At 38.5% G+C, this 25,054-nt stretch overlaps 1 protein-coding gene across 3 annotated transcripts in view; it reads right to left on the minus strand.

Annotated features, from left to right (window-relative positions):
- CBX5 (chromobox 5) overlaps nucleotides 1-25,054 on the minus strand; it is a 37,579-nt gene that overhangs the window by 8,608 nt on the left and 3,917 nt on the right. The window contains exons 1-4 of one of the 3 annotated variants that reach the window (XM_079773730.1): nucleotides 13,177-18,711; nucleotides 10,878-11,056; nucleotides 6,149-6,335; nucleotides 2,602-2,702 (exon numbers count right to left, since the gene is read on the minus strand). In XM_079773730.1, the coding sequence (XP_079629856.1) occupies nucleotides 2,602-2,702; nucleotides 6,149-6,335; nucleotides 10,878-11,014 (425 nt within the window). In that variant the 5' untranslated portion in view covers nucleotides 11,015-11,056; nucleotides 13,177-18,711. Of the gene's footprint in view, nucleotides 1-2,601; nucleotides 2,703-6,148; nucleotides 6,336-10,877; nucleotides 11,057-13,176; nucleotides 18,712-25,054 lie in introns of those variants that run through there. The other 2 variants (XM_079773731.1, XM_079773729.1) reach the window with 2 other exon arrangements.

Raw genomic sequence — 25,054 nt, forward strand, 5'->3', positions numbered from 1 at the left:
TAAAATGTTTATTAAATTTATTGGGGTCTAATTTAATATTTTCAAGGAGAAATTTAAATAAATTAATTAAATGATGGTAGTCCCCCTCTTATTTGTGGTTTCACTTTCTGCAGTTGGTTACCCAAGGTCAACAGTGGTCCACAAATATTAAATGGAAAATTTCAGAAATAAATAATTTCCAAGTTTTAAATTGTGAGCCATTCTGAGTAGCATGATGAAATTTTGTGCCGGCCTGCCTGGGATTTAAAATCATCCCTTTGTCCAGTGTATCCACGCTATACATAAAGATATCTTGAGCCCAGCCAGTGTGGTTAAGTGATTGAGCATCAACCTATGAACCAGGAGGTCATGGTTCGATTCACGGTCAGGGCATATGCCCAGGTTCCGGGCTCAGTTCCCAGTTGGGGGGGAGGAGTGGAGATGTGTGCAGGAGGCAGCCAATCAATGATTCTCTCTCATCATCATTGTTTCTAACTCTCTCTCTCCTTCTCCCTTCCTCTCTGAAATCAATAAAAATAGCTTGAGAGAGAGAGAGAGAGAGCACATAAATTTTATTACAGTATACTGTTCTATTTTTTCATTAGTTATTGTTGTTAACCTCTTACTGTGCCTAATTTATAAATTTAACTCTATCATAGGTATGCATGTACAGAAAAAATACATAGTACATATAGGGTTCCACACTATCAGCAGTTTTCAGGCATCCAGTGGCCAGAAGGGGGGATAGGTTGGAATGTATCCACCACAGATAAGGGAGGATGACTGTATTACTAACTATTGCATTAGTGAGTATCATTTAACTACTACATCAGACAAAAACAGAAATCTTCACAGCTAGAATTTAGTTGGGAAATAGCAGGTTTAATCAAAATGCTAAAATTATATAAATTCTGTTCCCATAATTTTTATTTGTATGTGTGAGCATGTGCGCGAACACACAATCAAACCTACATTCACTCCTACTGATTATGCTTAAAGTGATCAATCCAGTTTCTGGATCGCCTAAGTGAAAGCGTCCTAAACCCTCTTCAGCTGGTGTCCTTTTAAACATTCTTTATCCTTTCAGCCATAACTGCGGATTGGAACAATAAGAGAACAGAAATTTAAGTCAGCAACAGTATCTATAAAAGGGAGAGTAGGAAAAATGTAAAATCTAGTACTAAAATGAAATGTAGGAATTAACTGCAAAGTTCAATTATCCAAGTTACACAGGCTCTACTACAATATATAACAAAAAATATAGCAAGTTCCTTAACCAGGATTCCAAATGAAGAAAAAAAATCTTTAAATCAAAATTCCACTGAGATGTGAGTAAAGAGAACTATGTCCTTGTCTAGAAAACAGAAATGTTTATATCACAGAGGTAAGTATTATGAGTGAGAAGAGGAGGGGGAAACACAGGGCTTAGAGAAAATACTCAAATTTGGACTGTGGTGCAAAGAGCTAGTTAATATGTGACTATAAATCATAAGTAGCACACATGATGCAGTGGAAAAGCAGACAACACAGCTCCTTACTTCTGAAAGAGTATAGTGACTCTTCAAAAAATAAGCTTTTGGGTAATTAACCAGCAAAATTTTGATCAAATAGCTGGTTTTTCTCAGTGGTTAGAGCGTTGGCCCTCAGACTGAAAGGTCACGGGTTCAATTCTGGTCAAGGGCAGGCTTGATCCCCAGCACTGTTTGGGGCAAGAGCAGGAGGCAACCAATCAATAGGTCTCTCTCACATGGATGTTTTTCTCTCTCTGTCTCTCTCCCTCCCTTCTAAAAATCAATGAAGAAAATATCCTCGGGTGAGGATTAAGAACAACCACAACAAAAAGGCCAAATTGCTGCTTAGAGAAAAGAAGAACCCAGGAACTTCGTAGGGGATCATCCCTGGCAGGCAGGCTGGCCCCACCCCAGGACCAAATAAAATGTTACACCTTTTGATTATACAATTTTTAAGGTAATTAGCTTCCTAAGTGGCACCAGAGAATGAACCCTCTGTTTAGAGAGCAAGCCTAAATCATAAACTCAGCGCACTTGGATACAGGAGGCAGTGGGGGCCAGACCATAAAACACCCTGTCTTTTAGAAACCAAAATGAGGGGAAGTAACTACACTTTTCTCTAAGAGCCATTCCCTCCACCGGATGAAATAACTTGGGCTTTGGCCAGTATTATCCTTAATGCTTTTTGTTCAGATTATTTTTCTCTTTTAGACATTATTCAGTGGTCTTGGTCCTCAGTGATGGCAGAAACCCCATTCGCTCCTATCCCATGGCCACAGGCTCATGGTCTAACGGTAAATGATTCAGAACTGTGTAAAAAAACAGTGGTTAGGTCATGTTTATATGTTTCCTACCTCAAATCTACCATTTTCTGGTATGTGGGCTAATATAATTTGGCTTAATACCAAAACTTGAGAATGTCTTGAATTCTTTAATTCATTCCAAACCATAATTCTCATTTAATACAGATAGTTGGTGTCAATTAAAGGTCCTTGACAATCAAAATTCTTGGTTGGGAAATACTCAGTCTTCCCTCTCTATCTTCCATACAAACTCAAGTTATGGGCAAAAGAAACCCCACAATTGTAGAGTAATATCCAATCGCTCTCACCATTTCATTAGGAACATTAAATCGCCACAGGAATCTGTCGCCCCAATGATCTTTTCGGGTTCCAGGCCTCTCTCAAAGCCCCGAGCAATATCATTGCTTTGCTATAAATAGAAGATGAAGAAAAGTTACAGCTGGGAAAAAGTTAAAACCTATTTCTCAGCTTAGCAAAGCACCACCTAATTTAATATAACCAGATACCATTTTTGTAATAAAATTCTTAAAATTTAAGAAATACAATACTGGGTCACCTAGTGACAGTGATGCCAAAAGATATTTTTGCAAGAAGATGCTGTTGTCCCTCCAGTATTCCTTCAAGATTAGGAGTGACCCCTAAAACTCTTTAATATCCCTTAAAACATCCTGGAGTCATCATCTGGGAACTCCTCTAATGCAATCTCCTTAATGATACAATTGCTTCTGAGATGATAAACAAGTCCATGTTTACCCAAACTAAACCCTTTTTTCTATTATAAACTTCAAGTATACTTCATCTCTCAATCTTTACTTTTTCAGACTTTGTTTACTTTAACACTGACGAATATTTTTAATATTTCTTTTCACAAAGTCATCCGTATTTATGAAAGAACAGAGGTACGAATGAGTCAAGGAAGTACCATAAAACAACAAATTTCTTTCAGAGTTCACACACTGCATTACCCACGCTCTTGGAGAAGAGGCCCTGGTCTGTGCCTATCCGCTCCTGAGGTGGATGAGTCATTAGCATTAGAGAACAGAACTGGACAGTGATTAAAAACGAACAGACTGATTATTCTCTAGGAGAGTATTCAAATTTGGCCAGAATGCAATCTAGGTAAGGAGTACAGGGTCTGATGGCACTGGTGAGAACAAAATGGCAAAATTTTATGCAAAGCAGGTAATTTTTAATTTTGTTGTTTGTTTCATAAAGAAGAAGGGGTAGAGGGAGAAACATCAATTGGTTGCCTCCTGCATGCATCCCGACTGGGATCAAACCCAAAACCTGGGTATGTGCCCTGACTAGGAATCGAACCTGACACTTTTTGGTATGCAAAATGATGTTCCAAACAACTAAACCACACCGACAGGGCACAAAGCAGGTGATTTAAAAAACCTTACTATGGAAGATAAAGACTGCACAAATGAACTCACATCTGATGTCTGATTTTCATAAAATCTCTTTGATCTGACATTCACCTCCCTTGCTCTCTTCTGAGACATACAAACATCCAGGGTCCAGGTGGTCCCCAAAGATACCAGAACCCACACTGGGAAGGAAATTCCATGCATGGATCAAGGGAGACACTGACTCAAAAACAAAGCCTTTTTGGGGAGCTCTTAAGGGGAGGAGGTTCCCAGATGTGCACACAGATGCTCACAGCTGGAATGCTGGCACATGAACTGAGTCGTAAATCATAGCTGGCAGCTGAAAACAGTTTGCCATATAGGGAGGGGGCGGGGAAGAAAAATGTTCAAGCTGCTGAATAGGTGACGAGGCGAGGAAAATGCAAAAATCACCACACAGGCAGTAATCTTAAATCAGGCATAATGCCGACTAACAAATTTTTTCTGCAGTAGTCTAAAGAAAGAAAGGCAACCCCCTCCTGTACCTTTAAAACTTACAATCACCTATTTTCCTAGCTGCCTAGATGACAGCCACCAGCACTGTTGAGAATGCTGTCGGGGCCCCAGATGAACACTACAATATAAGGGATGAGTGGGGATTGTTTTCAAGGTCGGCAGCATCAGAACCTGGCCTAGGAACAAAACTCTGCTGTGGCCAGTAGCTCTAAGCCAGATTGTTCCTTTTTAAAAAGAAAGAAACCTTAGGTTGAGGATATAAACACTACATGTCACAAATGGCTAGTCAGAAGTCTTACGCTGTGTTATTTTTTGGTCTCTTTACTTAGCTGGAGAATTAGTCAAATGACAAAAGCCAGAATACAAAGGATTAATAAAAAAAAGGTATTATAAGTGTACACCTGAAATGTATATATTAATCAATGTTACCCCAATAAATTTAAAAAAGAAAAGAAAAAAGAAAGGACCAAATCTTAGCTCCTTAGAGAAGGAAAGGCATTCTCAAATTCTTTATCAGCAATTTATTATAATGATATAGTTTATCATAATGATATACACACCTCACTAGAATAGAGCAGTTTTAAAAATAAGGTAAAAATAAAATCAATGAGGGAAACAAATAAGGAGACAGACACAAACCCAGAGTCCTTTTTCACTTGCAGCCTCCAATCTTTCACTCTTCTAACAATTCTTTTGGGAAAAGCTGGTCTCCCATTTTCTCTCCTATGGAGACCAGATCCAACCCATAGAAATTGAATTTAACTGGTCTGGGGTACGTTTTTGGCTCTGGAGGTTTTTAAAAGCACACTCCCCACACCCCCATGGTTCTAATGTACAGCCAGAGCTGAGAACTAATGCTCTAGAAAGACAAGAATACAAGTAGAATGAAGATAAATAGGGATGTTTATGACAGTGATGCTAGAAGATTCAGAAGCAGACTTATGCTTTTATTTTATTAAACTTTAAGGGTATGATACATCCTTCACCACAAAACGCTTCACGACCTTGAAATAAAGGAAAGGAGTGGAAACTTGAAGGGGGTATATATATATATGTATATGTGTGTGCACTGATGGAAAAGATATAGATGAAAAAAAGAGGCAATAACACTGCTCATGCTGGTAACTTGAGATCTAAAGCAGCTGAATAAAACCAAAATTTTATAAACAGACTTTTCAAACTGAACAATAAAAATATTTCAAAAAGAGATGAAGCCCTGGACAGTGTGGCTCAATGGCTGGAGCATCATCTTGTGCACCAAAAGGTTGTGGGTTCAGTTCCCGGTTGGGGCACATACCTACGTTGCGGGTTTGATCCCTGGCCCAAGTCGAGGTGCAGCCAATCGATGTTTCTCTCTCATATTGATGTCTCTCTCTCCTCCCTCCCCCCTTCTCCTCTCTCTCTCTAAAAAAAAAAAAAAGAACATGTCCTTGAGTGAGCAAGGATTAAAAAAATATATGAAATTAATTTATGTAAAGTACATAAAAATAAGATCAAAAGAAAATATACATGTCAATGAACTATACACTTTAAAATGGTTAATTGTATATATATGAATTTCATCTCAATGAAAAAAATGAAAGAATATAAAGGATTGAAAATAAGGGGCTATCTTTGGAACAAAAGAAAAAAGGAAGTAGAGCATTAAATGTTTTAAAGCCCTTTTCTAGCCTTAAAATTCACCAAAAACCCTTCCTCTCTAAGAGAGATTAGCTTTCTTTGGAGAAGACAGTGTGGCTGAATGTTTTATAGGGATTTAATTTTGCCACCTTAATATAATTCAGTGTACATGTATTACATTTCTCATTCAGCCAGGAGGGGGCACTGTAGTTAATCAACATACCTCCCTGGAAGCTCTTTTGTTCAACAATTTTACCTTCAAGGCCATCCTTAGAACAGAAATAAACAAAATAAGGCTCCTTTGGGGGGTGGGGGGAGCACGGGGGTGGCAAAAGAATAGTTTGTGGGAAAAGGGGGAAAGAAAACTTACCTCTCTCTTTTTTTTGGATTTGATATCATCAGTACTGTTCGAGAAACTGGATTTCCTCTTGTTAGTTTCTGACTTCTCCCTGGGTTTGTTATTTTCACCCTCCTTCATCTTCTTATACTTTTTCATAAACTCAGAAATTAGCTCAGGGCAATCCAAATTTTTCTCAGGTTCCCAAGTATTGTGCTCCCTGGGCAAGAACAGAGAAAAGAATTAGGGGGGCGGGAGTGGGGGGGGGAGAATCTAATGCTTTAGTTTAAAAAGGACAAGTAGACAAAAGGGAAAGAGACCATTAAAGGAACAAATTTAATCCTAGGAATCTATCTAAGAAAAATGAAAAAATTATATATCCACAAAAAAAAATTATACACAATTATTTATAACAGCATTTTAATTGCCAAAAGTTAAAGACAATTCAAATGTCTATGAACTGGTGAATGGATAAACAAAATCTGGTATATCTATACAATGGACTTCTATCCAACAGCAAAAGGAACACAATACTAATTAATACACGCTACAACATGGAAGAACAAAACATCAAAAACATCATCTAAGTGAAAGAAACCAGATGCAAAAGACTATATATTGTCTGATTCCATTTGTATGAAATGTCTAGGACAACTTGAGAGACATTTGAAAGAAAGCAGATCAGTGGTTCCCTGATGCTGGCGTCTGGGTCTTGGGATTAACTAGATATGGGCTCAAGGAAATTTGGAGAGGTTATGAAAATTTTCTAAAATTGGAGTGTGGGGATGGTTACACAACTCTATAAATTTGCTAAATAAAAAATTCATGAATCATACATTTTCAATGAATGACTTTTACAGACTGTAAATGATACCTCAATAAAGGTGTTAAAAACTCAAATATGAGCTCTATAAGTAGCAAAATAATGTGATTTCACACATATAATCATCTATGCAAATTGTGAGAGGACAATCTAATAAATCACAGACCCCCCCCCCCCCGTTTAAATGTTATTTATATCTTGAAGAAATGTCAACAAAATTATTGAAGGATTGGAAATCGTTATTCAGAAAAAAGGCAGTTTCAATCATTAGAATATAGACAAACCATAAGAAGACTCAGAAGTAGGAATTGGAGTGCATTAATTCAATGGTCTGGATTCAAGTCTACTGTTACTAGTCAGTCAAAAATACATTATTATATCCCTAGCTGGTTTGGCTCAGTGGACAGAGCGTCAGCCTGCGAACTGAAAGGTCCCGGGTTCGATTCCGGTCAAGGGCACATGCCTGGGTTGTGGGCTCGATCCCCAGTGGGGGACTTGCAGGAGGCAGCCGATGCATGATTTTCTCTCATCATGGATATTTCTATCTCTCCCTCCCTCTTCCTTCCTCTCTGAAATCAATAAAAATATATATATTATTATATTAATAAGCAAAATAAACAAACCCAAACTAAATAATTGGGTCTAATTAAACTTGGAGCAAGGGAGTCCTATTGGGTTATATAGAAAGGACTAGTTTATATTAAGATATATCTGTAAATATATCAGAGAAGCAGTTCCTACAATACCTTCATTGACTTGGGAACATTTTTATTTTATGTACTATCCATTTTAGATATTCTATTGTTCTTAAAATAAGGTAATTTTAGGTAGGAATGGTTTGAACACATGACATAACTTGACTCAGGTAAGAAGCAGAATGATGAAAAAATCTGAGATATTTCTCTAGACTTAAAACAACTTTTTGCAGTGATGTGGCTCAGTAGTTGAGTGTCGACCTATGAACCAAGAGGTCATGTTTAAATTCTCGGTCAGGGCACATGCCTAGATTGTGGGCTTGATCCCCAGTGTGGGGTGTGTAGGAGGTAGCCAATCAATGATTCTTTCTCATCATTGATCTTTCTATCGCTCTCTCCTCCCTTCTCTCTGAAATAAATTTTAAAAATATATTTTAAAAAAGACATTTGCAACAACTTTAACATAACACAGAAATATGTGGCTGCTATTAATGACAAAGTCATGAGTATTTCTAATTAAAAAAACGAGACAAAATTTACTTTTAAATCATTTAAGCTAAAACTAGAAAAGGCACTCATTCATAGCCCCTTTCCATCCAAAAAAGATTCTGTACACAATAGCCTTCCCCATATCCATAGACCATATCGTGTACTATCCCAGAAGAAAACTAAGGTAGCAAAATCAAGAGGCATGCCAACACTTGATGTAGGGGTAGGAGAGTCTGTTCACGGCATGAAAGGCCAGTCCTATAATGGGATTATCCCTTTTCCTACCATATTGATAATGCTGTTTCTACATCAACCAAGGAAGACTCTGACCACTGCCTCGCAAGCAGTAGGCATTTAGTTGTAGACAATGCTGAAGGGGCAAAATTCCAGTCTTTAATAAAATCCTGGGCATTTCTGACAAAGGACAAATGCTTAATCTGTCTAACCAAGCCTTGTCTTTTCCTTTTCTATCTTTCTTTAGAAATATGAAGGGTATATTCTGATTGTTGTGTTACCTACCTTTATAGCGCTCTATGTGATAGAGATGCTAAGCATCCTATAATGCACAAACTATCCCACTTAAAACAGTGCTCAGGATAAGAAACTTTGATTCATGTAATAACCTTATGTTCCAAAGGCTCCTGATTCACAGCTTTGTCCAAAGGTACGTGAAAACATTGAATCTTTTAGTATATTTAAGTCTTACACTTTAAAGCTGTGATGTTCAATATGGTAGCTACTAGTCACATGTGACTACTGACCACTTGAAACGTGACTAATCTGAACTATGTACTATAAAATGTAAAATATACATCAGCTTTTGAAGACTTCATATGAAAAAATAATGTAAAACATCTCAATTTTAAAATTATTATTGAAATAGCATTTTGTTATATTGTATTAAATAAAATATATTGTTAAAATTAATTTCACTTTTCTTTTATGTGGCCACCAAAATATTTAAAATTACACATGTGGCTTGCATTATATTTCTACTGGATATTACCACCCTAAGGAGCCTAACCCATTTCCTATCAGTTCACTGGAGTTCTGAGAAATCTATTCTTTGTTATCAGGCATCCTGAGAAAAGAATTAACCAGCAATTGAGGCAAAATGCCTAATGATTACATAGCTTCACACATTTCACCTTTCAAGCTACTACTTCTATGCTTCAATGTATTTAGTTCTATTTATTCCAAAGAAAATAATAACCTACTTTAGTACTTCAGCATAAAACCAGTTACTGCCTAACAGGTATTCTGGCCATCACTTTAGTATCATCCTTAAAGCTGACTTAAAAAGAAGGTTTCTAACTGGGTATTTTTCTTTTTAAAAATTTATTTTTATTGATTTCAGAGAGGAAGGGAAAGGGAGAGATAGAAACATCAATGTGAGAAGAACCATCAACAGGCTGCCTCTGCACGCCTCCCATTGGGGATTGAGCCTGCAACCTGGGCATGTGCCCCAAACCATGACCTTCTGGTTCATAGGTTGGCACTCAACCACTGAGCCACGCCAGCTGGGCATATGGGCATTTTAAAAAATTAGAATGATAGGTAAAGGAATAGATGGATAGGTTACATTAAAATGTTTATTGTAGTTGCCCTGACTGGTTTGGCTCAGAGCGTCGGCCTGTGGGCTGAAGAGTCCCAGGTTTTATTTTGGTCAGGGGCACATGCCCAGGTTTCGGCTCGATCCCCAGTAGGGGGCGTGCAGGAGGCAGCCGATCAATGATTCTATCTCATCATTGATGTTTCTATCTCTCTCTCCCTCTCCCTTCCTCTCTGAAATAAAATTTTTTTTAAAACTTTATTAAAAAATGTTAATTATAGAAACTAGATGTTATGTATCTGAGTGTTCACTCAATTTCTTTGAACTCACTGTACGTCTGAAATTTTCAAAAATAAATACTTGGGGGCGGGGGTGTGGTGAGGGGCCAACACATGGGACTGTGACCTCATATTTAAGTATCATTGTGATTAGTGCTTTAACTCAGTTGGTTAGAGCATCATCCCAATATGCCAAGGTTATAGGTGTAATCCCCAGTTAGGGCACATACAAAAGTCAACCAATGAATGCATAAATAAGTAGAATAACAAATCGGTGCCCCCCCTTTCTCTCTCTAAAATCAATTTTTTAAAAATCAAGTAACAGTAGAACTGGAAGGAACATTAAAAAAATAAAAAAGAAAGATAAGTGCTTCATCCTAGGACAGTTCTGAGATCCAGGGACCATTTTGGAAAGCTATGGGCTATAGGATCCATGACGATGACTATTTCTTTAACGTATGTATTTTAGCTTAGTTATATCCAAAAGAATAGTATCAGCAACAGTTTCTACTTACACTGAGCTTATGTGTCAGGCTCTGTATATCTACCCAACATCTCTATTACAAGTATTATTTCTTATCCCTATTTTATTGAGAAGAAAAAAAAAAATTAAGGAATTTAACCAAGGTCACCCAGCTCATAACATCGTAAGTGGTGGCATAAGAATCTGAACCCAGGCATCCTGGCTCCCAAGTCTACGTTCCTAACCAATTCACTATACTGCCTCTCAAAAGCATTATCATTAGAATACCAGCTCCAAAGAAGGGGAAGACTTTATTTAGTTTATTGCTGCGTCTTCTGACTCTTAGGAAAGGAGTGCAGGTGGGGTGGGGAAAGAAAAAGACAAAATGGTGGCTATTCATGGGGAAATAAACCAAAGGTGTCTATCTCTGCAGAGTCCTAAGGCCTAAGAGGAGGCACTTACTCAGAAAAGCCTTTCCACTTCAGTAGATATTCCACTTGCCCCTTAACCACACGCCTATCTAGCACCTTCTCCACGACGTATTCCTCCTCATCCTCTGAAGAAGAACTGTCAGCTGTTCGCTTGGTTTTCTTTCCCATGTCGCACGCTGTTCCACCTGAAGGACTAAGGCCACTAGGTTCCTGCAAATGGGAAGGACATAATGGTCAGAATCCATGTGAGGAGTTAAAACTTGTCTCTTCTTTTTTAAAATCCTCACCTGAGGATATGTTTATCGATTTTAGAGAGAGGGGAAGGGGGTGAGAGAGAGAAAGAAACATCAGCTACTTGCCAGGCCAGTGTGGCTCAGTTGTTGAGCATCGACCCATGAACCAGGAGGTCACGGTTCAATTCTCCATTAGGACACATGCCCGGGGTTGCAGGCTCGATCCCTAGTAGGGGGCCTGCAGGAAGAGCTGATCAATGATTCTCTCATCATTGATGTTTCTATCTCACTCTTCTTCTCCCCTCCTCTCTCTGAAATCAATAAAAACATTTTAAAAAACCAAAACATCAACATTCGATTGTGTCCTATACCCTCCCCGGGGATCAAACCACAACCTAGGTAATGTGCCCTGACAGGGAATCGAGCCTGAACTATTTTTGGTGCATAGGACAATGCTCCAAGCTACTGAGCCACCCAGCCAGTTTTCTCATCCTTTAAAAGCCAGCCCTATCCTCAGGGAGGCCCTCCTAAACAGAGAGAGAACTGCTGTGCGTTATGCTAGACTCCCATTACAACTGAGCACAGGGGAGCAGAGAAAGCTTAGGCCGGGACAAGTTTCTGTCTCTTCTTGATGAGATACAAAGGTTATAACACAACTGCCAGTTACCCTTCTCTCGGGCCTTGAAGCATTCTACATATGAATCCTAAGAATTCAATAAAAAATGGGTCTAATCCCCATTTTCCCAACCACAACTTTCTCTTCAACTAACAGGACCAAAAGTAGATGGTACAACTGTCTAACTCCTCTAATTTCAGATTCCAAAAGACAAGTAGTGTGGTATGTCTCTCCTGGCTACTTCTGTAATTGTTTACAAGCCAGAAACTAAAATAGAAATGTGGAAAACCTTCAGTTAAAAGAATCATGATAGCTAGAACCTTTCCCTCTATAGCAAATAAGGTTCTTTATAAAACTGAAAAAAGAAAAGCCACCAAAATGTAACTTTCTGCTCTGAGCATCTTGACTGGTCAGTCTCTTAGCAGCACAAAAAAGGGCCTGCGCAGGCATCTTTCACCACATTTTCAGTGACTCGGTACATTTCCCTTAAACAAATTGAGCTTGTCTCTTCAGGGCATCCATCAGCTCACAATAGCAAGACTGACATCTCAAACACACTACGCCTCCTTTTTCATTTGGGGATGGGAGGGAGGCAGGGAGGAGAAAAAAATTTTTAATCCTAAAAATCAAAATTAGTCTTTGGATTGCTCAGTAATTCTCAACGCTCAACTAATACAAATAGTTAAGGAGGTACCTCTCCTCTTGAGTTGGCTTCAGGCCAAAGAAAGAGGAGGAGGAAAGAGAAGTCTGGCCCCAGACTCACATCAACAAGAAGCCTCAAAACACAGAGGAACCATTCATTGGCCCAAGGAAAGCTGAAGGCAACACAAATGGAAATTGAGTTAAGCTCAGAAATATGCACAACCAGGGGGTACTCAGCAGAGAACCTAGTTTTTTTAAATTCCCACGTTGTTACCATAATCATTTTTAAGAATACTTCTTTAACCATGTTAAATGGTGCCTACAGTCTGGATTATAAATTAGCAGGAATTGTTTTCTTAGCTGAACTCCATATTTATCTTTAAAGATTTTTTTCAGCAATCTCTATAAAAATATTTCCATCTTGACCAGACCATTCCCAGAATTAGGGAAGGTCACTACTAATCTCAGAATTTTGTTCAGGCCAAGTAGCATAAAAAGTTGCATTTAATTTACTTCAAATAGCAAAATTTAAGGAATTATTCCAAGAGTAAATAGTTGGACACCGTATCTTCAGAACTTGCTAGTAATAGGTCTGCCCACCAAAAAAAAACTGTCTGTACCCATTACTGCCCTGTAATAAAACTAAGTTTTCATTGAAATACTTTATTTGGAAGAGGAGGTGGATGGGAGAATGTAAGTATGGGGCTTCAAAATAATTTTTCAGCTTCAAGAAAAAAAAAATCTGATTTGATTTATTTAAAATTAAAATAGCCTCCGACCTCACCAGAGACAGGAAATGTCATATTCCAGGGAGAGTACCCCACCCCACCCCCACTCACCTTGGAATTTCCGGGAGCTGAGCCGTTTAGTTCAGAGCGCTGGGGTTAAAACCAGCCCTGGGTTAGATGCATGCAGTTAAGCATTGTGGCCATGGCCTCCCCAGCCTCACGAGGAAAAACAAGGATTTACATATGTGTTCTTCAGTTTGAGGGAGAAAAGGGGAAAATCTCCCTTTACAAATTCATGCAGAAGGGGCTCCCCAAAGGGAGCAGATGAAAGGGGGTTCTCTCCTTTACCTACCGGATCGCCCCACTTCTTTCTTTCCCTCTGGGCTAACCGGAGGGCCTCCCCTCCCAGATCTGGGGCTTGGCGGGCTGGCAGCTCCCCCGCCCCCACCCAGCTGCCTGGGCGCCACTGCGCAGCTGTCCCAGTCCGTTGCCATGGCAACTGGCAGCAGTACTAGACTAAGAGGGGGAGAGGCAAACTGAAAAGTTAAAAAGCCTTAACTTTCCTTTTCAGTGAAGACGGGGCGAAGAAATTGGAAGGTACCTACCTTGGCCTCAAGAGCTCAAGGGAACTGGTTCTTGGGTTTTAAATCCAAAACTTGTGCTTATTCCTAAAACCACTGGGAATTAATCAATAGCATTTTAAGATCATCTAACAGGATTATAGCTCAACTGGAAGGGGGAAGGGAAAGGCTAGGTTCCTCTACAACAGAATCAGTGCAAACCACCCATCCACTAATCCAGCCCACCAGAAGCACTTTACACAGGGCCTATTCTACCATCTGTCACTGAACAGTTAATTAAAATTTGCTGGGGGGGGGGGGGGGGAGGGTAGATAACACAAAAACTGGAAGGAGAGTATTTGGGATACTATATAACTGTCCTTCTTTGATAGATTACTAGATACAGAAACAGAACCCAGAGCCTTGAAGCACTACGGAAGAACTTTTCAACTGAAATTATAGATAGAAAAAATACTTAATCCTTAAGTACTTTTAAAAAAGCGTAGGGGAGAGCAGTCCAACTCCAATCATTACTGTTAAAACCGCTTCTCATTCGTTGTTCTTGTAATGTTATATAGCAAATTTTAAAATAATTACTACCCATCTCCTGGTCCTAAAGAACATTTTAGAGGGCTCCAAAACCCTGCTCTGCTTTATAGATACTTGTCTTTAGAGCCAGAAGTGGCTGCCGAAGGACAGTAATAAAGAAGGGACAATAAAAATAAAAAAAATCAACCTGAGGAAAAAGCAGAGAATGGTGATTATTTTGGTTATCAAACAGAAGAAACTATAGGCTATGACAGCAAAGCAGACAAGGTTTCAACTACAGATTTTCTCAACTTTGAATGAACCCATCATGATATCTGAGTAAAAGTTGCCTTTTTTAACTTTTCCTAACTCTTTTTTTTAACTAAGCAGCTAAGGGATGACAAGAAAAATATTCCAAGATGTTCTAAATTAAAATTACGGCAACCAGAGTTAGAAAAAGAGAACATTATAGCTGTGGACCAAGTCTGAGAAAAAACTTCTCACATTTCCTATGTATCCGTTGGAATTTAGTATTAATTTCCAGGTGGCTATTTCTGTGATTATCCAAAAGGGAAAAGCCAGGTGCAACAGAATCCCAGGAACCTTCGCATCTTACTTACACACCAAGTTTCCAATCTACTGCCCACAGCTAATCACAAGAGGAGACATTTCTTCCTTAAGGACTCTACTGTGCCCATCCCAGAACCAGTCCTGTTTCACCTTCTCCCATCCCCTTTGTCTACAGCTAACGTAAACCCTTTCAGAACAATTACATCTTTCTCCTCCCTGATGTATAAAAACGCTTGCAAAACTCCAGGACAACAGACATGTTGTCTCTCCTACCTAGCCATGCTGCTGGTGGTTTAGACTCCATGCCAAGACCGGTCTTTTTTTTTTTTTTTTTTTTTTTTTTGCTAGCAATGGCCTGATAAACCCCTTAAAAAAAAAAAAGACTTGCTTTAGTGGAAACTAAAATTTTTTTGTTTAACTGGTATATGAAAATAAATGCCAAGGAATTAGATCAGTGTTCTGATTCTGTGATTAACTTGCCAAGTGTGATCTTGAGTAAATAAATTTTCAATCTAATCCCAGAATCACTAAAATGGGCCAAATAAATCCCCACCGCCTACCTCCTAGGGAAAGAGTGAGTTTATGTTGAAACCAAAGAGCTGTTCAGTCCCCTAAAGAGAAGCTTTTGTAAAAATATTATAGGGCCGAATACAACAGCAGCAGGAAATATGACCTTCCAAATTCCTAAGCCATTAAACCATATCACATATGCAGTAACTCCTGCAGTTCAACATGTTAGACAGCAAGAAAGGAGGAACAGTGTCCCTGCTAATTAGGCAATGGTAAACTAATAAACCTTCCGAGAATAGGCAGGTATGTTCTCTCTCAAGGATAAAATACTTATTCTTATGCTTTAAAACTCAGAAAAGCATAGGAGATGGCAGAATGAAAAGACTAATAGTAATTTTGTGAAGGGAGAAAGGACAGGAAAGAAGATTAACACTTTAGCAACACTATCCTTTGGGCGGGGGGGAGTGAATTCAAGGAGGAAAGGGGCAAAAATATTCTGTAGTCCACCCTTCTCCCTAAAATAGCAAGGAATAGAGCCAGATCAATTTCCTCCTTCCCACTCTTAAGACCTGCCTAAAGGGCACACGGCTGAAGTCCCTTATTCTTTGGGAAATGGGTTTTGTAACAGCTGACAAATCAAATTGGGCCTGATGCCAGGAGTCAGAGTCCAACCATAATATTCTGTAAAGAATGGCATGCAATTGTCTTGTAAATCTCCTGGACAGTCACAGATCAGAAGCTGGCAAGGATGACGACATAGTTCTGATGGAATGTGTCTTATCTTAACCTTGAAGTTACAGATCTGCTCAGGAGCAGCAGTAAGAAATGAGAAATGCACCCAGACATCGGAGGGGACATAATTCTCTTTTTAGACAGTGCGACCCAGTGTATTAGGGTCAAATGAAACACAAAGCCAGACAGACAATTTAAGGGCTAGAGCCTGGACCAGATAAAGCATCAGGACTGGTGGTTCAAGCTGAGCTTGGGAGGAGGGAGCGATCCAGTATGAGAAATGAGACATGGCTGGCAGGATGATGGAGTGATTATGGTAGAACCCCAATACTATGCAGGAGGAAGAGGATAAGCCTCTGAATGCAACCTTATCCTTGTGGAAATCTCCATGGGAAGGGGTGAGTAGCTTCTCAAATTTCTAGTCTTTCAGGCATAACAGTTCTCACCCCTTTCTTGAATATACGCAGGAACTCTCTGTTAAAGATATCAACATCTATAGATAGACTCCGGCAACTTAACTGCGCATAAGGATACAAGAAAAGAGCAGGCCCCACCAACCCTTTATATCAATGATACAAGGCAAATTCACCTTACAGGCCACTCGGTGTCAGGGAAAAAGACACCTAAACCAGGGATCTAGTGAGAGTCAGCCTTGGAAAAACATCAAAGAGCACTAAAGTCAGGCACAGTCAGAATCCACATTCCACGTTGATAACAGAAGACATCTTTAACAGATAAATCTTCCAGGGGAAAAACGGGGGTCACGTGGGGTGGGGAGTGAGGAGGTGAGGCAAAAAGAGAGGAACAAAAAAACTCCACACATTACAAGGATAAAAGAAAAAACGTGTTAAAACTGCCAACCCTCAGAAATTAAAGAGGAAAGCTAGGGAAATCCAGAACAGATGATGGTTAACATTTGCATTAACCAATCAATCCTGAAACCACAGAACCACCCACATTGGGTCTCTGATATGGGTCTGCTCTGTATAGTTCAAGCTCTCCTCTAGTCCCTCTTCAACACTACCTGTTTTGGCGGCTTTTCTTAGAGCTTGGTGTAGCAAATTTTATTTTCATCACTACTTACAATCAAAGGAACTGTATACACACACACACACACACACACACACACACACACACACACATAGTATGTATGTATGTATATATCACAATCCTAAAGCTTTCTCTAGGCTTTTTGTGTATTATTTAAAAAGTTATGAAAAATAACTGGTGCCTAGCCAGTTTGGCTCAGTGGATACAGCATCGGCCTGCGGACTGAAGTGTCCCAGGTTTGATTCCGGTCAAGGGCACATGCCCGGGTTGTGGGCTCAATCCCCAGTAGCAGGTATGCAGGAGGCAGCTGATCAGTGATTCTCTCTCATTGATATTTCTATCTCTCTCCCCCTCTCCCTTCCTCTCTGAAATCAATTAAAAAATATATATATATTTTTTTAATTAGAAGAAAAAAAGAAAAAGCACTGATAAGTTGCCTCACTGAACTACTCACTTAACTATTTGAAGGTGGTAGTCAGATCAAATGTTAAAATGCATAATCATTGAGCTCTCTCTCTTCATTTTAGAGTTCAATATAAATTCTCTAAGTCTAACAAGAAGGCAAAATCCTCCAGAAAAAAAAAAGCCATTCTAAAGAGTAGGGTAGGTTGAGGGCATATGCAAAGCTCCCTACCATATGTATTAATTAAATATGCCACTGATGGGTGACTCTACTAGGCCCAGCCTTAAGAAATTCCCATTTCTCCTCTAAGGCCCTTGGGGAAGGCTAGTGGCTTAGGTAAAGATTATATTGTCAGCTACAACACTGTCTTCAAATCGTCCTCTATCCAGCCTTATTGTGACAAAACAGATGAAAAGAAACCAAATTTATAAAACTATTTTAATCAGGTTATGTTCTTTGCTATTTAGGATCTATAAGTACAAGTGGTTTTAGGTTTGTAACGCATACTGCATAAAACTAAAATACCCTCTATAAAGATGTTTCCTTCCACTAGATTTATGATTTCCAAAGTATCAGCCATGTGGCATTTTGACAAAAACACAGCGTAGAGATGCACATTACAGCTGTCCCGGCGATCTCAGGTTTTGTTAAATGGGCTGATAACTACCATTCCACCTCCACCAAAAGCCCATGAGTTCCCAATTCAAAAGGAGTTAAAAGCTTTTTAAGAGACTGGATTAGAAAAGAGTTGAGAAAAGATTAACTGTCGTCATTAACACCCCTATCATTAACAAGTCACATATAGACAACACAAACTTTATTAATAGAGAGTGTAGGAGGAAATGTTCTCCCTTTGGCTAGCACAGGTCCAGTTTGCGATCCTTTAAAATCAGGCCAAGGCACTGCTTCAACAAGTCACAGAATGATTCTGAGGCCAAGCATTCTGCTTGTTGATTATCCAAGCATCGTGTTCCACTGAGTAAGGGAATAAAGGGCCTTTTTCTTTTAGATTAAAATATATACATAAAAAATGGAGATAAAGGCTGCCTTATAAATTTTATTTGGCTGCACTGTCCTCCAAAATCTGAGCATCATTAAATGAATATAAAATTTCCCTAACCAGTTTGGCTCAGTGGATAGAGCGTCGGCCTGCGGACTGAAGGGTCCCAGGTTCGATTCCAGTCAAGGGCATGTACCTTGGTTTCGGGCACATCCCCAGTAGGGGGTGTTGCAGGAGGCAGCTGATCGATGTTTCCCTCTCATTGATGTTTCTAACTCTCTATCCCTCTCCCTTCCTCTCTGTAAAAAATCAATAAAATATATCATATATATATATAAATGAATATGTACTACAGCAATGTCAAAACTGTTTGAGTTGTAAGTCTGGTTCACTGGTATATTTAGCAGTAGCACACAAATTCTTGATATCTCATTACCAGATCACATTCCCACAAAATAAAAATTTTATATGGGATTTGTTTCTTTCCTTTATTAAAATCTACTGAATTTCTTCTCTCGAGTGTCAGTCTTTGTTAAATTCAGTTAGGGTGCACTTAAACCATCACGAAGCAAGAGGTTAGATACAAGATTTATGAGAAGGTAGAATTCAGCAGCACTCTGGGCAAATGTCTTCCAGATGGTACTTTCCAACAACTCTATCCTTGGAATGTACTGAACTCATCTCACAGCACTATGGCCTCAGGTGGGTGTTAAATCTCACACCTACCCTCTCTTAATTAAATGTGATGATGCATGAACTAGATCCTGTTATCTTTCGTAAAGAACCTGGAGATTTCATTATAAACAAATCTTAAGAAAAATGAGTAATAGCCATGTTTGAGTACACTGCCATGAATCTTATAGCAGAACATGTTCACAAAATATGGAAGGGTTAAAAGAGAACTAAAGAGTCCACCCCCAAATAAAATTATGGTCATAAAGCATTTTTCAAACAGCCATAAAACTAAGGCTTGGTGCTTACCTCGCTCGTTTGTATAGATATTAGAATTCAGCAGCTTAAGGGTAAAAAGGCCTTTTCGGGTCATTTTAAACAAATCCTCATTTTAAGGAATAGTTTCTACTATGCCAGACAATTTATATTCTCTCATAATGTAAGTTTAGTGAAGACATTCAAGAGATATAAAAATTAATTTGTATAACCATAACTAAAATTTCTAAAATACCTCTATTTTAACTGCTGAGATGGTATGAGAATTTAAATCAATATGCTAAAATCTGATTAATACATGCTAACAAAAAAGGGCGATTTTATATAATTGGAATAAGAAAGATATGTCAGACTATAAAATTTCAGGGAGTAAAAGAGAGCACTCACTCAACATATGGCATAATTTTGTGCTTTGCCATTACCTTGGTATATTTGCAACATAAAATATATTGAAGTCATAGCCTACAATTTAGATAAATAAAATCAAGCCAGTATTGAACTTTTTCCCATCCCATACAATAGAATCCTTGGCAGCTCCTTGGCCATCTATTATGATCTTGACCAATTTCTCTCTGTGGCAATTTAAAAGCTGTAAAAAAATACATAATGGGTGATGACAGGAGAAACAAACCCACACCAGAAATTATTGAACCTTGTAGGTCTTTGCAAGTATCTATATTGACATTTAAGTATGAGTTACTATGCCACAATATCATAAAAGTGTGCTCTACACTTCAGATATATTGATAGTTAAATGCAAAGGCAGGCCACCATCAGATAAACGACTACAGGGATGGCCAATCTCAGACCACCCAGCTCGTCCACTGAGCATTCTGATGTGTTATTTAAGACAAATAAGATGTTCCTAACTCTCTTTTTGTCCAGCTTCCAACTACAATCCTGATTCAAATCCTAAAGGGATGATTAATATAATAATTCTGATCCTTGCTCTAAAATTGTTTGCTTGGTTAAGGGATATTTATTGAAGGCTTATTAAGAGTCTAGCCCAGTCTTCAAGTCAATGGCTGAGGATTCTAATAGTTTACCCTTGGTTAAGTCAGTGGTTAGCCCTGTCTTCAAAGGTTGTTATTGAAAAACTACTAAAGGGGTAACTTGTTAACAATGTAAGATTAACCCTGGCTGTTGTGGCTCACTTGGTTGAAAGTCATCCTATGCACCAAAAAGTCGCCTGCTTGACTCCAGGTCAGTCTGTATGTATCTTTCTCTCTCCCTTTCCTTTCCTTTCTCTCTAAAATCAATAAAAAATGTATTTTTTTTAAATATCAGGACTAGGAATAAGATGTGGGTCCTATTCCAATTAAATCACTGAAAGGTTGAACTGGACAGTTCACTTAACCTTAAGGGTATTAGTTATTTGCCCTACTTACCTCATAGGTCTGCTTTGTGAGAAAAATAAAACTAGAAAACACTTTAAAAATGTAAAGCAAAAAAAAAAAAAGTAAAGCAAAAGAATTTAAATGTCTGATAACAGATGAAGTTAAAAATAACAAATGCTTTGGTAAGTGTTCCCTCCTCTTACATTTTCCTGAAGACGTTGTGTAGAATTGATATTTCTTCCGTGTCTCTTAAAATTCACCAGTAAAGCCATCTGGACCTGCACTTTTCTCTGTGGGAATGTGTTTAACTACAAATTCTATTTCCTTAACAGATATAGGGCTAGTGAAATTCTGTATTCTGCAGTAAGCTTTAGTAGTTTGTCTTTCAAGGAGGTGATTCATTTCATCTCAGACACTGAATGTACTGACATAGTTGTTCATAATATTCCCTTACTGTTTTAATGTCTGAAGGATCAGTAATGATATTGTCTTCTCTTATTCCTGATACTAGTAATTTGTACCTTTTTTCCCCCCTGATCAAACTTGGTCTATTAACTTTATTGACCTTCTCAAAATACCCACTTTCTCTACTGTTTTTGTTTTATACTTCAACTCCTTACTATTTCAATTTGCTCTTCTTTTTCTAGGTTCTTAAGACGGAAAAATAGGTCACTAACTTTAGACCATTTTGCTTTTTTTTTTTTAATCCTCACCTAAGGATATTTTCCCATTGATTTTTAGAGAGTGGAAGAGAGAGGGAAAGATAGAAACATCAATGTGAGAGAAACACATCGATTGGTTGCCTCCTGCCTGCACCCTGACAAGGGCCCGAGTCAGGAAGGAGCCTACAACAGAGGTACTTGCCCTTGACTGGAATCGAACCCAAAACCCTTCAGTCCACCGGCTGAGGCTCTATCCACTGACCAAACCGGCTAGGGTGACCTTTTTGCTTTAATTGAAACACTTAATACTATAAATGTCTAAGCACTGTCTTAGTTACATCTCACAAATTTTGATATGTTATCATTTTTATTCAGTTCAAAATATTTTCTAATTTTCTCTGTAATCTCTTCTTTGACCCATGGGTTACTTAGCACAATCAGGACTGTAGAGGGACCGCAGGAGAACTCTAGGGCATGTCCGGCCCATCTCACCCAGTCCCAATCGGCGGGACCCCAGCAGCAAGCTAACCTATCAGTCAGAGCATCTGCCCCCTGGTTGTCAGTGCGCGCCATAGCAACTGGTCGAACGGTTGGACACTTAGCTTAATTAGGCTTTTATTATATAGGATATTTTGAAGCTTTATTATTAGTTGTGCAAAATTTAGGATTGTTGTGTCCTCTTGATGAATTGATCCCTTTATTATCTAACCTAGTGTTAGCTATTTCCCTTACTTACCTCATGCTGTTATGGAAAAAGAACAAGAAAACACTTTGGAAAATATACAGGAAACAGAAGGTAAAATGTTTGATGATAGAGGAAGTTAAAAATAACTTTAATGAATTTTCTGAACTATCTGTAAGTTTTATCTATGCTTGTCTCCAACTATTCATATAAATGAGGTTTGCTTATGTTTTATCAGATCCTTTGATATAATTTATTGCTGTAAAGTACTGAACAAATTAGCAGTATATTACACTCCACAACTCCATCTGAGGTGAGTCTTACTGATTTACTCCATGTGCCCTGATGAGAAACAAGGCACATGAAGTTCAAGTACTTGCCTCAGAAACCAAACTTAAGATAGAGTTCCCAACCTGTTGGCTGACCTCTTTAGCACAGGGCATTTTATTCCAACATAATTAAATTATGCCTGCTGGCTCAGATATAAATTTGCTTTATTCTAAGAAATGTAGATTATAATCAGAAAAATACTTGAATTTGGTTCCTCCTCTCCATGAAGAAATAGATGAATGTGTTATAAAACTTGATCTTGAAATAGTCCTTTCGGCAAATAATTCCATGATTTCCAGTGTCCTTCCTAGCAATGAAGCACAATGCAACAGGAACTGAGTGAGTTTGAAGAATCAGACTACATTTGAAAAATTCTAAAACTAGGCCCATGACCTAGTTTTAGGTAGAAAAATCTGTCAGTGTTTAATTTTGACCAACTACTCTTACTAGAAAGGAAATCCAGACTACAAAGTCCACAGCCCAGCTAGTCCATTATTCTCTTTTTAGAAAATCACACACAATTAACAAGTACAGGTTTGTTATCCTGTGTTAATAATACCCCAGGGAGTTGATAACCAGCCAACAACTCAGTCTTCTGTCTCTCAAATCCTAGGCAAGACCACACCACAAAACTACATTGACCCAAAATACTGGATGAGTTTTTTATTTAAAATTATTGACTTCAAAAACAAACTCCTAGACATTTTAGGAGTCACTTAATGGAAGTGTTAGGCCTAGAAGGTTAGTAGCTATCACCTACCCAAATTCTTCCATATAAGCTAAAGAAACTAAGGACAAATGGCTCACCCAAGGTTACTATATCAATACTTAATGGCAGAAATAAGAACCCAGGTTTCCGGAGCCTTTTTTCCCCATTTGCCTTTCTCTTTTGCTTTAAAGTAACCTTTTTCTTCTTGAATTAGGTAAAACTTACTTGGATAGGAGTTAGAGACCCAGAGTGTACTGATCTGAATGACTCCAAAAAAAGATATCCATGTCCTAATCCCTAGAACCTGTGAATATTACCTTATATGTGATTAAAAGATGGGAAAGGAGAATTTCTCTTGGATTACACAGGTGGGCCTTACATGCAATCACATGTATCCGTATAAAAGAGGCAGAAGAAAATGTTAAGACAGAGAAAAGAGAGATGAGACCAGAGGATGAGGCTGCAAATCACCAGAAGCTGAAAAAGGAAAGGGACTCTCCCCTAGAGCCTCCAGAGGGGGCTCAACACCTTAATTACAGATTTCTGGCCTCCAGAATAAGTTCCTGTTATTTGAAGCCACCAAGTGTGTGGTAATTTGTTAGAGCAGCCACAGAAACTAACACACAGGGAGACAAAAAAAAAAAAAAAAAAAGAAGAAACTAAATGAAACTAACACAGGGAAAATAAAAAAAATTTAAAATCATAAACTGAATATATATAAAACCAATTACTGATACAAAAGAGTGCTTCAAGTGACCCAAAGATTGCCTAAAACCTCTAATCCCTCATTTCAAAGGGTAAATTGAGGCAATCACAGGGTGCAATTTACCCCAAAATATTGGCAGAATCTGAGTAGACAAAACCAGAAAGGTTTAATATTTACATAGCTGCTAAGAAAAACAGTGTAGGCTTCCCCTCAACATGCGAGCTGGTAGAGCTCCTGGACAGACTAAACATAGGCAACAATTGTCCCTGCGGGTGTTCTGCCAACAGAAGTGTAAAGTTGTCATCAGAAATGAATATGTGGCTTCAAGTGGCTTGCAGAAATCCAACAAATCTGCATCTTGGACTCGGCACAAGCCAACTCTTCTCAGGATGACCTGGACTCCTTCCCATTAGTACAAGGATCAGCTAAAGCCATCCTCTATAAGGAGCAAAGGAAAATCAAAGTTTACATCAGGAGAAAAAGATAATAAATAGCCCAAAGTCCAAGTTCATGAACAACAATATGTAAATAGCAGCCATAGTGACGGAGTCAGTTACAAGTGATATTTCACACTATAATTTATTACTTTTTAAAATCACAGCACACAGCTTTAGGCCTAATTTCAGATAAGGTGAATGGAAATAAAAAGAGCAAGTAAAAGAACAAAAAAGGAAAGAAATGCCTTACCAGGAGTTATGAAATGGGCTATTCCAATAAGATAAATAAATCATGCTATGTGTTTCAATAAAATACTGTACCTCAATAAAGGCAAAGAGTACTTGTCTTCCTCAGAAGTCTTTGTATCCTGGACACCTTTCTCTCTTTTCTAGAGCTACTATCAGGGCTCTGTAAACCACCAGAACTTTGCTGCACATATAAAAATCCAATCAGAGGTTATGTAATTTGTTTCCCCTCAACCATCATTCTGCTCACCTATTGATGGGTTTTCAGTAAAGATGTGTTATTTTCCCTTTTCGGTTTGGCTGCAATAGTATGCCTCTAAGGACTGAGCACAGTGCTTGAAATTTAATTTTTGTAACATAGGCTCAACATTTTGTCTTGTTAACAACCAAGCCAGGTACTCCAAAGGCAAGGAAAAAAGCTCTGGCCGGGTAGCTTAAATTGGTTAGAGCAGTGGTTCACCTTTTTATGGCCATGCCCCACCTAAGCATCTCTAAAATCCTGAGCCCCCACCACTCCATGACATGTAATTCTTATTATTCAAAAAGTGAGCTCCTATTCACGTGGAGGAAGCCTAAAAG

Source organism: Cnephaeus nilssonii (genome assembly GCF_951640355.1).
Source record: "Cnephaeus nilssonii genome assembly, chromosome: 6".
Taxonomy (NCBI): Eukaryota; Metazoa; Chordata; class Mammalia; order Chiroptera; family Vespertilionidae; genus Cnephaeus; species Cnephaeus nilssonii.